This window comes from Parasteatoda tepidariorum, chromosome 9 (assembly GCF_982258835.1).
Source record: "Parasteatoda tepidariorum strain Cologne lab strain chromosome 9, Ptep-v5.0, whole genome shotgun sequence".
NCBI classification, from domain to species: Eukaryota; Metazoa; Arthropoda; class Arachnida; order Araneae; family Theridiidae; genus Parasteatoda; species Parasteatoda tepidariorum.
The window spans coordinates 89,118,079-89,133,919 of NC_141763.1; the positions used below are offsets into that span (position 1 = coordinate 89,118,079).

A 15,841-nucleotide genomic window follows, 5' to 3' on the forward strand; every position below is an offset into this window, starting at 1 on the left:
ACTTCATTGCTTGTGAACCCATAAACGACAACAACAGTACAAATCAATGCAACGACGATCCAAATAAAAATTTAAGCCAAGATAACAGTAGACCAAAGAGATGTAAAAAAGTGCCGCATTACTTGAAGGATTATAAGTTGTTTTGAAGGGTCGAGTGTAAAAGTGTGCACGTGAACATTAATTATATTCTTATTGCATATTTAGTATTCCATGTTTTGGCAACAGCAGTTCTTGTGTACGACATAGATTTTGAGTTTTTAGAATAACGGTGTGTGTAAATTTTAATAAAAGTATTGTTTTTTTCTTTTAAAAGTTGTTTCTTACACTTTATCGCTTCTGAATCCAGCATATACCGATATCGTGAACTTGTCTTTCAATCTTCGGAAGTCCCGCAGTGGACTAATCGTTAAGACACGGTTCTCACCAGATCACCGAAGTCAAGGATCACTGGCTGCAGTCAGTGTGCGGTGAGTTACCACTTGGATCAGTCTGTTTAGAGACCGAGGGTAACCTTGAGGGTCCTCGTTAAACTGTTCTACCATAAAGTGCTCGACATCGCATGCAAGTCGTCGGGCTACCACAGCAGGGGAGCCATCTCCTCTGCTGAGGATCAAAATTGTGATGATACGTCTTCAGATCATCCTCAGGGATGCTCCCCAGACCATCGCTAATAGCCCATTGTGCAGCTCTAGGACGACGTAAATGAACTACAACATAATCCTCGGAACAAACTCAAATCCCTCCACAAATTCCTCCAATCCATTAACCGCTTCTGACTTTTTGCTGCAACCTCCAGCTATCAATCAATCCTCAACCCTAAACTATATTATCGAAATTAGAGAGCTATAAGCTAAAGCATATAGCTCCTCACTCCCTTCTTAAATCAATCAATCAATCATTATTTGTTGAAAAATTCCATGCCGAGAGAAAACTCTAAGCTTGAATTCATAAGCCTGGGTATCCATAATCTTACAAATGTTAAGTGAATTACCATCGTAGTAATGGAAACAATATAGAAAGCGCTTCAAAAGGTTATTTCCACCCAGATCTAATTCATATATTATCTGCTTTGTGCAGAAAGAAAAATAGATGTGAATGATAAAATATCTTCTTGCTGACAGTAAATAAAATTCATATTTTGTGTGCATTTTTTTTTAATATCTTTAAAAAAGGTAGTGTTTTCTGTACGATTTATATAATCAATACACTATTCATTAAGTGTGTGTCATCTCTTTCTGACAAAAGGAAACATTATAAAGGCAAAATAATTCTACGTTGGCAGTAGCATTCTATGTTGTTATACAAACAGCAAATACTATCTCTGCAATGTGTGTCACAGTTGCAGTGATGATCTGACGATAAAATATTTACACATATGGATCTTTAATGTTTGTGTGTTCATAAGGTTCCCAAGTGCAGCTCATAATTATACTTCTTTATTGTGAAACATTTTACTTCGGTTCTAAAAAGTGTGCAAAAAGAAGTAGTTTCATTTAATTGTTTTGAGTTCATAATATGAAAATAATTTATGCAGTACAATATTAAACAGTTGCAGATAATTAAGATGCCTGTCACTTTCATAGAACACATATGATTTGATGCTTATACACAAGAAATTTAAATTGTGATTTTCCTGTTCACACTGAGAAAATATTTTCTGTTCTTCATTTATAATGAACTATATTTCCGTAGTGTCTGTGTGAATAAATTACTATTGAAATTAAATTAGATAATTTCATTTTCAAAACAAATATCATTGTTTGTTCATGTTTATTTTTATAATTCGTCTTCCCAATAACAAGTAACATTAATTTTACACTGTCTTAAACTGCATTCATTCACAGTGTATTGAATCTTATGCATGAAGTTGTACATTATTTCTGCAGTTTTTTTGTGATAAAAAAACAAAAAGTGAAATAATTTGGTTTGGTTTGTTTAACAATTATTATATTATTAAAGTTGTTTGTGAAAAATAGAAAATATTAACATATCAATATAATTTTAATTAATGTTTTCACATAGGCATCTATTAATAAACCATATGCCTGCTGTACGGTTTCTACACTATTATATTTTACTTCGTTAAAAATTCAGTCTATGTAAGTGACTTGATACAGAATGCTCTTTTTTGTATCATGTTAGTAAGGGCCTAATTTTATTCAGTATAAGTATCATCCTAAGTAAACCTTATTGTTATTCTAAAAAGAATTTTTCAGGAAAAAGATCGTCTAAACTCAAAATTCTTACTGATGAAAAATCTTATTCTTGTAGTTAAATAAAATAAAGGTTTTTTGCAAAAAGGTAGTCTGAAAAAACACAGTCGTGCTCATACTGGCGAAAAACCTCCTTCTTGTGGTATATGTAGTAAGAGTTTTTCAGGAAAAAGTAATATGACTAGACACAGTCATGCTCATGCTGGGGAAAAACTTAATTCTTGTAGTATATGTAATAAGAGTTTTTCAAGAAGAAGTGCGCTGACTATACACCGTCTTGTTCATACTGGTGAAAAACCTCATTCTTGTGGTATATGTAATAAGAGTTTTTCAAGAAGAAGTACACTGATTAAACACAGTCTTGTTCATACTGGTGAAAAACCTTATTCTTGTAGTATATGTAATAAGAGTTTTTCGAGAAGAGGTGACCTGACTAGACACAGTCTTGTTCATAGTGGTGAAAAACCTTATTCTTGTAGTGTCTGTAATAAGAGTTTTTCAGAAAGAAGTATACTGACTAAACACTGTCTTGTTCATACTGATGAAAAACCTTATTCTTGTAATGTATGTAATAAGAGTTTTACAGAAAGAAGTACACTGACTAAACACAGCATTGTTCATACTGGTGAAAAGCCTTATTCTTGTATTATATGTAATAAAAGTTTTTCTCTAAAAGGTAATCTGAAAAAACACAGTCATGTTCATACTGGTGAGAAGCCTTATTCTTGCAGTACATGTTATAAGAGTTTTTCTCAAAGTGATCATCTGAATATGCACAGTCTTGTTCATACTGGTGACAAGCCTTATTCTTGTAGCATATGTGACAAAAAATTTTCACGAAAAAGTCATCTCACTGCTCACAGTCGTGTTCATACTAGGGAGAAGCCTTATTCTTGTAGTATATGTGATAAGAGTTTTTCTCAAAGTCAGCATCTAAATCAACACAGTCTTGTTCATACTGGTGAGAAGCCTTATTCTTGTAGTATATGTAATAAAAAATTTTCACTAAAAAGTTCTCTCACTATACACAGTCGTGTTCATACTGGTGAGAAACCTTATTCTTGTAGTATCTGTAATAAAAAATTTTCTCAAGGTGAGCATCTGTATAAACACAGTCGTATTCATACTGGTGAGAAGCCTTATTCTTGTAGTATATGTAATAGGAGTTTTTCAAGAAGAGATACACTGACTATGCACAGACGTGTTCATACTGGTGAAAAACCTTATTCTTGTGGTTTATGTAATAAGAGTTTCTCAAGAAGAAGTACACTGATTAAACACAGTCTTGTTCATACTGGTGAAAAACCTTATTCATGTAGTATATGTAATAAAAAATTTTCAAGAGGAGGTACACTGAGTAGACACAGTCTTGTTCATAGTGGTGAAAAACCTTATTCTTGTAGTGTATGTAATAAGAGTTTTTCAGAAAAAAGTATACTGACTAAACACTGTCTTGTTCATACTGGTGAAAAACCTTACTCTTGTAGTGTATGTAATAAGAGTTTTTCAGAACGAAGTACACTGACTAAACACAGCGTTGTTCATACTGGTGAAAAGCCTTATTCTTGTATTATATGTAATAAAAGTTTTTCTCTAAAGAGTAATCTGAAAAAACACAGTCATGTTCATACTGATGAGAAACCTTATTCTTGCAGTATATGTAACAAAAAATTTTCACGAAAAAGTCATCTCACTGCTCACAGTCGTGTTCATACTGGGGAGAAGCCTTATTCTTGTAGTATATGTGATAAGAGTTTTTCTCAAAGTGATCATCTGAATATGCACAGTCTTGTTCATACTGGTGACAAGCCTTATTCTTGTAGTATATGTAACAAAAAATTTTCACGAAAAAGTCATCTCACTGCTCACAGTCGTGTTCATACTGGGGAGAAGCCTTATTCTTGTAGTATATGTGATAAAAGTTTTTCTCAAAGTCAGCATCTAAATCAACACAGTCGTATTCATACTGGTGAGAAGCCTTATTCTTGTAGTATATGTAATAAAAATTTTTCACTAAAAAGTTCTCTCACTATACACAGTCGTATTCATACTGGTGAGAAGCCTTATTCTTGTAGTATATGTGATAAAAGTTTTTCACTAAAAAGTTATCTGAATAAACACAGTCATATTCATGCTGGGGAGAAGCCTTATTCTTTTAGTACTGTCAACCCTACTTAAAGGAATACCATTGGTTCCAGCCAACTCTATTCTATTAAGCAGGTTATTCGATTAAAAGGGTAGTGCATTATTTAATCTTAAATCTTATGTTTTAACAAAATTTTACTTCTAAATGATATTTAATACATAGTATAATGTTTTGATTAAATAATTATAATTAAAACTATCAATATTAGTATTATTAAATACGAATCTCATTTAAAGTAATAATAAAATAAATTAATGCTGATGAAAAATATAATATATGTACCATAACATTATTTTATTTTATTTGAAAAAAATCTGAAATGGAAAACTGTTTTGATACACGTTTAATTGAACATTTCTCTACTTTTTTCCCCAAGTTGTACAGTACATTATTGTCCCCTCCATTACATTTGAAATGCTGTGCCTATCATTGAACGAACTCAAGAGTTATTCACTGAAGTAAGCAATTATTATTCTACTTTAAAGGGAACCCTGTATAGTGTGAAAGCTGGTTTTTTGAAACTACATGTTATGAAAACAAATAACGCAAGGGGACTAGAAGTTTTGACCATAAAATAAATAAATCACTCTATACCTTCCGGCTGTGCTAGTGAATAGTGTCAAAAACCACTCTGTTTACTCTAATGTACAACTGCCTATAACATTTGATTAATGCCTTAACCATTAACACCTGTTTAGAGCAGCAAATAAATAGGAAGTGCCATTGAAGTGATTACCGAATGTATCTTCTTAACTGAAATTCCATTCTTTCTATCTGGTGAAACTTTTCGTACAAATATATTAAAAATTTTCATTACTGTACCTCTTCTATATACAATTAAGCGAGGACTAGAAGCAACAAATAACCATTTAAGCGGGGAAATGTAACATTAGTTTCTTATAAAATGATTTGGTTCCATTTAATTTTATTCGTATAAGCGGGTTATGTGATTAAGTGGGGGCGACTGTATATGTAATTACAATTTTTCACTAACATGTCTGATAAAACACAGCCTTGTTCATACTGGTGAGAATCCTTATTCTTGTAGTATATGTGAGTTTTTCAGAAAGAGTGTTTCTGAATAAACACTACCATGTTCATATTGCAGAGAGACCTTATTCTTGTTGTATATTTAGTAAAAGTTTTTCACTAAAAGGTAGTTTGAGAAAACTGTCATGTCCATACTGGTGAGAGGACTTTTTCTTGTATTATATGTTATGAGAGTTTTTCATGAAAATTTTGTCTGAGAAAATACAATCGTGCTCATACTGGTGAGAAACCCTATTCATGTATTGCATATAATAAGAGTATCTCACAAAAAGTAATCTTGCAGATCACAGGTGTGCTCATACTGGTGAGAAACCTTACTCGTGTAGTATATGTAATAAAGCTTTTTCAAGAAAGAATTATCTAACTAGTCACAGTCTTGTTCTTGCTAATTAAAAACCATATTCTTGTTTATGTTAAAAGTTTTCTTTTTTTTTCTCACTTATGGTACATCTAATTTAATTGTAGTTTTATTCATACTGGTGAAAAACCTCATTTTTTAAATATATTGAATGAAAAAAAGAGTATTTAATTTTTCAAAAACTGACTTTACTGCTTGTGTTTTCACTGGTGAGAAACCTTTTTGTTGTAGTATAATGGAATGAGAGTTTTTTCTCAGAAATGTCATCTGACTAACTACAGTATTGTTGATACTAGTGACACACAATATTTTTGAAGCATGTGATAAAATAATACGGAGCATGTGATAAAATAATACGTATAATAATAATGTGATTTTTAAATAATACGGATCTAAATGTTTGCATTCATGTTCATATTGGTTTTAATTTACCTTGATTGTTGGATTATATTACTTTTTTTACTACCAGTTATGTTTGACTGAAATATAAATTGTTATTTCTTTTCTTAGCATTAGAATCCAGAGTTCAAGTGACTAATGTTTTTTTCAATGAAAAAAAAAAAAAAAAGACTTCTAGCAACTTTTAATTAAAATTATTTGTAACATCTTTTATTTAATAAATCTTTTCTAACACATGTTGTACAATTACTTTTATAAAAGTAGCTCTTGTAATATTATTACTGAATGTTTATTTTTCTTTTAAAAAAGACAAGTGGGGGAAAACCCAAATTAATCTCTAAAATTACTTTTGGTATTAATATTTGTAATGAAAATTTAACTAATTGAGAAAAAAGTTACATTATTGTGCTATTCGGAAAGAAAATTTGTTTTTCCGACAGATGATTTAATTGTATTTTTTATTCTACACAGTAGTATTTGGTTGGTGCCCTTTTAAATATGGAGAGCAATAAGCAGCATTTTTGTCATATTTTGCTGTAGAAAAGGTAAAAATGCTGTTCATGCTAGAAAGAAATTAGCCAATGTGTATGGAGAAAATGTGTTGTACTGTACGCCAGTGCCAGAACCAGTGCTGGATTACTCATTAGGCCAGACTAGACTAGACATGGCCTGGGGCCCCTTTGAAATGGATTTTTTGAAAATAAATTTTAAATCATTAAGCAAAATAATGATTTTTTAAAAAAAAAATCAATTTCAAATATATATGTTATGATTATACAATGTTATGATTATTTTTTAGTTCTAATTTAACAAAATTAAGGTAAATTTTAATTTATTTTAATTTTAATTATGCTTTCTTAAATGAAAAGATGTATAAATACTTTTATATTTGAATAAATAAAAAAATTATGAGAAAAAAAAAAATTTAATCTAAGGGCCCCGCCTACGCTTAATCCTGCACTGGCCTGAACTGGTTAGCAAAATTTTGATCCGTCAATTTTGATGTCGAAGATGTGTACCACGTTCTGGAAGGCCGATTGACACTGATAAAGACATTAGTTGATGAGAGGTTAAATTTATCGAATTCAACTGTTAATGACCACTTGAAAGGCCTGGGTTGAACCTCGAAGTTTGATATATGGGTTCACCCTGTTCTCAAGGAGAGAAATTTGTGTCATCGCGTTGACGTCTGTGATTCGCTTCTCAAGCATCACGAAAATGATCCATTTTTGTAGCGCACCATTACTGGGGATGAAAAATGGGTTGTCTATAGCAATGTCAAACGCAAGAAATCATGGAGCAAAATAGATGTGGTATTTAAATAGATGCTCCTAGAAACATTAGAATTCCAAGTAATTAGTTTATTAAAATTAAAATAATTTCTTTTATCGTATAAATCAACAAAGCAGATATTTTCAACTTTTATAATACCCAAATCCAGAAAATTGAAATTAATATTATCATCATGATTACGAAGTAAGATTAATTCCTCAGGGTATATATCACTCAATAAAACAGTAAAATCTTAGAAATTAAAGATAATTAAGTCATCAATATATCTAAAAACAAATTTAATACTAACAGTATAATTTTTTTCATAATAATGCAAAAATAAGTTAGCTAAGAGAGATGAATTATTAGATCCTTGTGGTATTCCATTAATTTGAAGAAAAATATCCTTTCCATTGTAAAGATAATTGCTAAAAAGACAAAAATTAATCAGTAATAAGACTATCAATAACCTGGAATTAAATCAATTTAGAGTACATTAATTTAAAACTATCAAAATTAATATTTTAGATATTATAGAGGATTTAGATTTAAGACTACAGAAAGAAAATTACTACATGTTTTTATACAAAACAATTTTACCGTATGGGCTAAACGATACCTTCCAACATACACAGATTAACTTCAATAACTCATCAACTTACTCACTTTTTCATATTAAAGATAAGCGTACAAATCGAGGTAAACGGGGTTCAAGAAGTAATAGAAACTCTCTTAATAATGACAAATTAAATATAAATTTTCTTTCGAATATGGAAAAAGACTTTAATAAGCAATATAGCATTAAACCAATTAAAGATTTTGTCTTCTCCCTTAAGAATTATGAAGTATATAAGTTCTACGATCTTATTATTAACTTTTCTTTCATTAATTTACATTTCAAAATTCTTTGTTTCGATCTTATAAAAGCCAAAATGAGCAAAATTTCGCCTAATAAAAAGAAAAGTTTAGACAATTTATATTTTGTTATTAACTTTCAAAATCCTATTTTCGATAAGATCAAATTTCACAACATTTTTGAAAATTTTAAAGCTTTATTTCCATTAAAAGATTTTAACATAATTAAAAGTTTTGAATCTAGCAAATATCTTGGTACTCGTCGAACCATATTTAACTATAATAATATAAGCAAAAATTTAGGGAGTATTAATATATCCGATTATGAATGTCCCTGTGAGGAGGATAAATATTTTGATTTTGTTGATAAACATCATAAACATATTATTACTGGTAATTTAAATACTATAGAAAACTTGGAACATAGGAATTTAATGATAAAAGGCACAAAATTTAGACCCATTTACCATATATCAATCGATAAAATTCTAAAATACTTTCTTAATGATCTCAATAGTTTTTGTTTAAAGATACAAATAGATTCTCTTTACCTTTAGGTTTGCTAACAGAATGGTAATGAGGAGTTTATTATTACTTTAAAAGCTTTATTTTCAATAATAAGGATAATTTAAATAAGAATAACAATTCAACAAATTTTTTTAATATTGTTCAATCAATTAAACAACTTCAAAAAAATTTTGTAATTACTCCCATAGACAAAGCTAACAATAATTATGCTATATTCTGTAAAAAATTCTATGCTGAACTTTTAAATACGGAATTAAAAAATAGTAAAAATTTTGAACTTAGTAATTTCAATAATAGTATTGTCATTAAAAAAATTTTAGCTTTTTACAAGAGATTAAAAATTAAAATTAGCAACATACAATTTCCTTACTTAATTATCAAGTCCTAAATTTCATAGAACTCCAGTAAAATTTAGAACTATCACATGCGGATCTAATACTTATTTAACTAAACCTGGCACCATTTTCTCTAACTACTTAAATAAGATTATTAACAATATTACTAAAGAAGGTTTCTCTTGGATATCACTAATAATCAACCGATTTTAGATTTCATTAAACATAATAAAATTAATTCTATTGCGACTTTTGATTTCCAGGATCTTTTCAATAGCATTCCCCTTTCTAAACTAAAAGATGTCCTTTTGAATTATTACTATGATTTTAAAAATATCCTTTGTTGCGATTTTGATTATTGGGAAATTCTGATAAATTTTTGTCTTTTTAGCAATTATCTTTACAATGGAAAGGATATTTTTCTTCAAATTAATGGAATACCACAAGGATCCAATTATTCATCTCTCTTAGCTAACTTATTTTTGCATTATTATGAAAAAAATTATACTCTTAGTATTAAATTTGTTTTTAGATATATTGATGACTTAATTATCTTTAATTTCTAAGATTTTACTGTTTTATTGAGTGATATATACCCTGAGGAATTAATCTTACTTCGTAATCATGATGATAATATTAATTTCAATTTTTTGGATTTGGGTATTATAAAAGTTGAAAATATCTGCTTTGTTGATTTATACGATAAAAGAAATGATTTTAATTTTAATATTAATAAACTAATTACTTGGAGTTCTAATGTTTCTAGGAGCATCTATTTAAATGCCACTTTTAATGAAATGAACAGAATTAAAAGAATATGTAGTAATGTTTATTTATATAAAAAACAAATCGATAAACTCTTTCAAAATTTGATAAATAACAATGGATACCCAACTAAAGTAATAAAATTTTATATAAAATCATTGAATTAATCGTATATTTTTGTGGATATATTTACTTAACATTTTTTTTGTTAATTTTATAATTTTCTCATGTGCAAATCCATTTCGGGTAAATCCATTGCCAAAATTATTTACTAAATAATTTCTTTGTCAACTTGTATAATTTTTCCATGTGCAAATCCATTTCGGGCAAATCCGTGTTAAAATTATCTATTAAAATTTTTTTTCTTTGATAATTTAGATAATTTTTCTATTTGCAAAACAGGCAATTTATGTTTCTATTTTATATTTTTTCTTAAATAAACATCTATTTTCTAAAACTTTTTATGGTCAATTTTTAAAATTATCCAGTATAATATTACCTTGCGCACATCCATTTCGGGCCCATCCTTGGTAACTAACAAATCAATGCACAGAATAACAAATCACTTCAGCAGTGCAGTAAGTACGACACTTCAAAACCCTCTTGTTACACTCAAATTGCGCTTTTGTTTTCATATTTTGTAATCCGGCAATCTTTCTGCGAAAACATTTTTAAATCATTCTTGAAAAATTCCCGTCCATGTAAGTTGATCTGATTTCGCTACTCACTTTATAGTCCATTTTTATACTGTTTTTTCTTTTTATTTTCTTTTCTTTTCTGTTTTTACATGTTATTTTTACTTATTTTTACTTTTTGTGTTCTATTTTATTTGTTGTAATTTTCATAAAAAAAAATTTTGAGTGCTCCTCACACTATTGTATTAATGTATTTTGATTGGGCTTTATTGATACAATATCAGAAAGCACTCTGTTTTGCGGATATATTCGTGTGGGCTGATGAAAAGATTACATCTTTTTTTCCGGTTTTTTAAATAAAATTTCATTTTTTTTAAAAAAAAAACTGTTGTTTGTTATAGTTTTACTTATTATCCCCCCCCCCCTTTTTTTATATGTCTATAATTTTTCTTTGTTTTATTCTACATTTTGAACAATACAATATGCCCCTAGCTTTTGATGCTGATTCATTCATTTTATTGCTCAAAATATAAGAAAAGTAACATGCTTGAGGGATGACTAAATTTCTAATCGGTTTATTAAATATCATATTTAAAGTAGTACACAACAATTTTTACTATAATTTGTTATAATAGGCATTTTTTTTTCATTATTATATAGTTTCAACATATATCAATCATTATCATCAAGATCTGCATCTGTTTGTGAAAGTGAAAAGGTACATGCCGGCATTAACAGCAGCGCTTCTTCAATAAGTTCAAGGTATGCACAAATATATTAATCAGAGATCCTATGAACTCTGGATTTCTTTTATTTTGTGACTTTTTCAAAACTTATGAAAGTTTTGAAAATTTTTTAAATATATAGTTGCAAGCAGAAAATTTATATCTTGGTAAGTAAGCTCAATAGAATACATTGCAAAGGATAAAATATTCAAAATTTATTAGTTATTCAATCAATAAAGAAATTACATTCATACTAAATTCGGTAAGTTAATATGGATGAAGTAAAATTGTTTTTCTGTCTGAAGAAACTGGTTTTTGCCAGTTTCTTCTGTCAAAAATTATCCTGATTTTTGCATATTTTAGATAGTTCTTGAATATCGAGAAAGTGCCAGAAAAAAATCCTTACATAACTTTAAATTTCATATTTTTATTAAAACTGCGTTTTTAAATTAGTTTAAAAATAATAATTTTTGTTATTACGAAAATCTTTTTATTTATTTCTCTTTCGAGAATAAGTTACCAACCATTAAAATAAATTTAATATCTAATATTGTTGAAAATTATGAATTAAGGACCATAATAAACGTAATATAAAAATTTTTATTTAATGTATCTCACGAATGGAAAATGTGGTAGACAATTTAAATTTGAAGTAATTACTGTAACATAGTTTTTACGTTTCAATATTTAAAATTCTGTTGTACTATAGTTCGTACACGCTATCTATTTCATAAGGTCTTAGAATTTCACGGATTTTATTTTTAAGTCCATTTGTCCCCATATTTTAAGTCCCATTAAAGTCAATCATAAATGGATATACTTCTGTTAATTTCATTTTATAATAATGCAGTTTTTATTTATTATTTGCTGTAGCTATATAAAAAATGATGGTCGATGAGCCATTCGTAGCTGAAAAAATTCCTACCAATAAATGGGAAAATCAATTCTTGAATGATTTTAAAGCATGAAAAAAAGACCTCAAATCATTAAGATGACAAATTAGAAAGCTACTAGTGGGCAGCGCCCCCTGCTCGCTAACGCTCGCCAACTCCCGAAAATTGCTACGCAATCTTATATAATCTCGCTTCGCTCGCTACTAACTTAGGTACATTACAAATGCACAAAATTCTAAGAATTCAAAACAATCATTCAAATTCATATAACAACTTTTTTTTAAAAAAAATTACATCTTTTTAGTAAATACTAAGTTATTGAAATAAATTTGAATTCAAATAAATGACATGTAATTCGTTAAACCTATTAGAAGTGTGGTATAGTATAAAATCTTAAGATAAAATTTCTGAAACTGATATCTCTTAAAAAAGGTTAAAATTTTGGCTATAATTAAGTCTATTAAAAATTGAAATAAGTGAATTGCAATGGAAAATCCTGCATAAACAAATAAATTCTAGTAAAACAAATAAATTCGTGATATAAATCAAAAATCATCAAATAAATTCGTAATGAATAAATTCGTGAAAAAAAGCGCTTTCGACAAATACTAAAATAGAGATCTATCGACAAAGACTACTCACTTCTGCCTAGCTTATGCTCTCTCTGGCTATTTCAGTTTCCGTTTTTAAAAGCGCTATATGTTGAGCCATCTCAGCTAGATTTGGCATGTGACATTTTTAGCGGCAATCATTGGTCGATTTTCTAGCGTTGCCATTCGGGGAGTTGTAATGAGGTTTCTTTTTTGTCACCGTGTAAGAGGAGGTTTCTTTTAAACAATATAAAATCTGCCCTTTTCGATTTTGCATCATTAATCTGCAAATTTTGTTGAATATATCTATTTTGGTCCATTTAAAATTTAAATTATAATAAATAAATTTCTGCTTAATATGTAAGGCTTAAGAGATATCTGAAGAGGCTGTGTTATTGAAAAAATACCAGAAGTTTATTGAAAAATGATCAACAACGAAAAAGAAAAGAAATCCGGCTCTACCATCCATTTAGATTCAAATATTGTAGTCATTGTGAATTTGATTTTCCTATGTGAATTATATGTAATCAATCAATATGTAATATACAATATATTAGAAATCAACATATAATAATTTACTATATTATGGTGGCAAATTGTGAACTCTTTGAATAATTGCTAAAAGTATCTATTTTTGATTTTCATCTTTCAAAAGTCTTTAAAAGTATACTATTTTTCACAAAAAGGGTTTATTTTTTTCGTTTCCAAAATGCGATTCCGATTGTCAGCATGAATTACGTGAAAAGCATGATTTTTTACGATTCCTTTTAAAATCTCATACGGAATCGCCTTTTATTTTACATATTGGATAAATTAACATGCGGATCCTCGTGATTCACTGAGATGGATTCTTTCACTACTATGGCCCATATAATTTCAGCTTAACCATACAATTATTTTTTTATGACAAAGATGTTCAGCTTCACTAATCATTGCATTTTTATTTCAAAATTATTGGGAAAAAATATTTATATCATTTCATTAAAGAAATATTGAACCAAATTGTAGTTTTGATAAAAACTAAATAACAGACCATTCACTAATTTTACAATTTGAATTTACTTAGGTTATATTAACTTGCTTAATTCTGTACAAAATCTTTATCGGTATACACTTATTGTTTTGTAAATATAAAGATATGCATCTCATAACATTTTTTTTTCCGAATTTAATTTAACCAATTGTATTTTTGAATTCAAAGTTATTAATTTTAAACAATGTGAATATTTTTGATAAAATATTTTTTAGTGTTTAAGAGGTGTAATTTTTTGTTGGAAAATTTGGTTACAGGCCTAATGGTGATTGTCGTCGAGATGGTGATCTGCATGTGTAAAAATACCAAAACATTTCTGAGTGCCCTACTTCAGTATTTTATTCTACTTTTGATTATGATTCACTTTTTTTAATGTACTCTTTTGCAAATGTGATTATTTGAATAGTTACCGTTTATAGTCTGTTTAGTGTGTATGAAATTTGCATAGAGTCACATAACCCTAAGATATACACTACTAATATCTGTTCTCCAATATTGGCAGGTCGGAGATATGATTCAATTATTATGCAGTCAAACCCCGCTTGTAGTGAACACGGTTTATAGTGAACTTCCGGATATAGTGAACAAAAATCGATCGTGTAGTGCTCGATCCCGTGCTTTGCTACACACGCATAATGTTATTTTTTGTCTTCGACTGATTTATTTTCTTCATATATTTTTAATAATTTTGAAATTTCGACTTAAAACGAAACACATATACTGATTTTTAAAACCATTTACAGCATGGAATGCAGCAATAAGTAATTTTTCTTCTTTGCTTCATTATTGGACAGCATTATTGAATTGGTTCAGCATTCAAAGAAATCGCAATCTTCCAGTATCTGGACAAAGGCTTCAAGTCAAAGCCGATGAATTTGCTAAGCAATTTGGTGAGGCTACTTTTATGTGCTCGAATGGCTGGTTAGACAGGTTTAAAAAATGGAATTACTTAAATTCAGGAAAAATTATCGGAGAGTGGGGAAGTGTTTCCATATCTGATGTTATGGGTTGCTCATCAGCTGAAAATTAATATTTTTTTTTTTAAATAAAAGTTAAGACATTTTTGTTACTAAATACTATTTTCCGTCGTTTTCGTATTTCATTTTTTTTTTTTTTTTGTCGTGTGCCTGTTTAAGCAGAGGGGGTGCGATTGTTCTTGTTTTTCAGTGGCGCCATCTATGGCCAAGAATTCGACTTCTGCCACACCATTCACACAACCACAATCCCGTTTATAAGACGGGTTACATTCACACACACAAAGGAGAGAGGACATAGAACACACACAGAGAATAAGAAATATCCATGCCTTGCCCGGGATTCGAATCCAGGATCTTTCTGATGCAAGGACAGTTCCCTGCCCCCTACACAGGCCGGTCGGGATTGGACATTTAAATGTGTAATAAAAGTGGGAATTTGGAACCATTAAAATTGTTTGCAGAACGGATATAGTGAAGTCCCTATTATAGTGAACTGAAATGTCGGTCCCTTGAAGGTTCATTATAGCGGGGTTTGACTGTATTATATTTTAAGAAATCTAATTTTTTTTTCCTTTCTTGCTAGCAATTATGTACTATTAACATTTTTCGGATCTGGTGCAAAATCGAAAAGTTCAAACCAAAGCGGATAAAGAAAAACTTCTTGAATTTGTGCAAAGATTAGACACCCTTCAAAAGCAACTGGGACTTGACAGCCTCAGATGATAAATCTGTAAATATCCCCCTGTGCCTGTCACAAACGAAGTATTCAATTCTACTCAATGCCAAAGTTGTGAAATATATCATTCACTTTTTTGTAAAGACTCTAAATTTTTTTTCGAGTGAAAGATATTTATTTTATTTTTATATACAAATCTGTAAATTTTATATTTATGAAACAAACTGACTATACTATATCATATATTTTTCTATTGTTCCTTGACTGACTGCTTATGATATGCTGATGGCAATTAAAGTGCATTGAGAGACATTTTAAAGTTTTATCGAAAATTAAGTCACAATCTATATCATTGTGCATGTTTTCCATTTTGATTTGCTGTGACTTTATA

At 29.1% G+C, this 15,841-nt stretch overlaps 1 protein-coding gene across 1 annotated transcript in view; it reads left to right on the plus strand.

Annotated features, from left to right (window-relative positions):
• Window positions 1-891: 891 nt before the first annotated feature.
• Window positions 892-15,841, plus strand: part of LOC107443064 (uncharacterized) — a 30,234-nt gene continuing 15,284 nt past the window's right edge. The window contains exon 1 of the mRNA XM_087151522.1: window positions 892-4,388. Coding sequence (XP_087007648.1) covers window positions 2,391-4,388 — 1,998 coding nt within the window. The 5' untranslated portion in view covers window positions 892-2,390. The remainder of the gene's footprint in view (window positions 4,389-15,841) is intronic.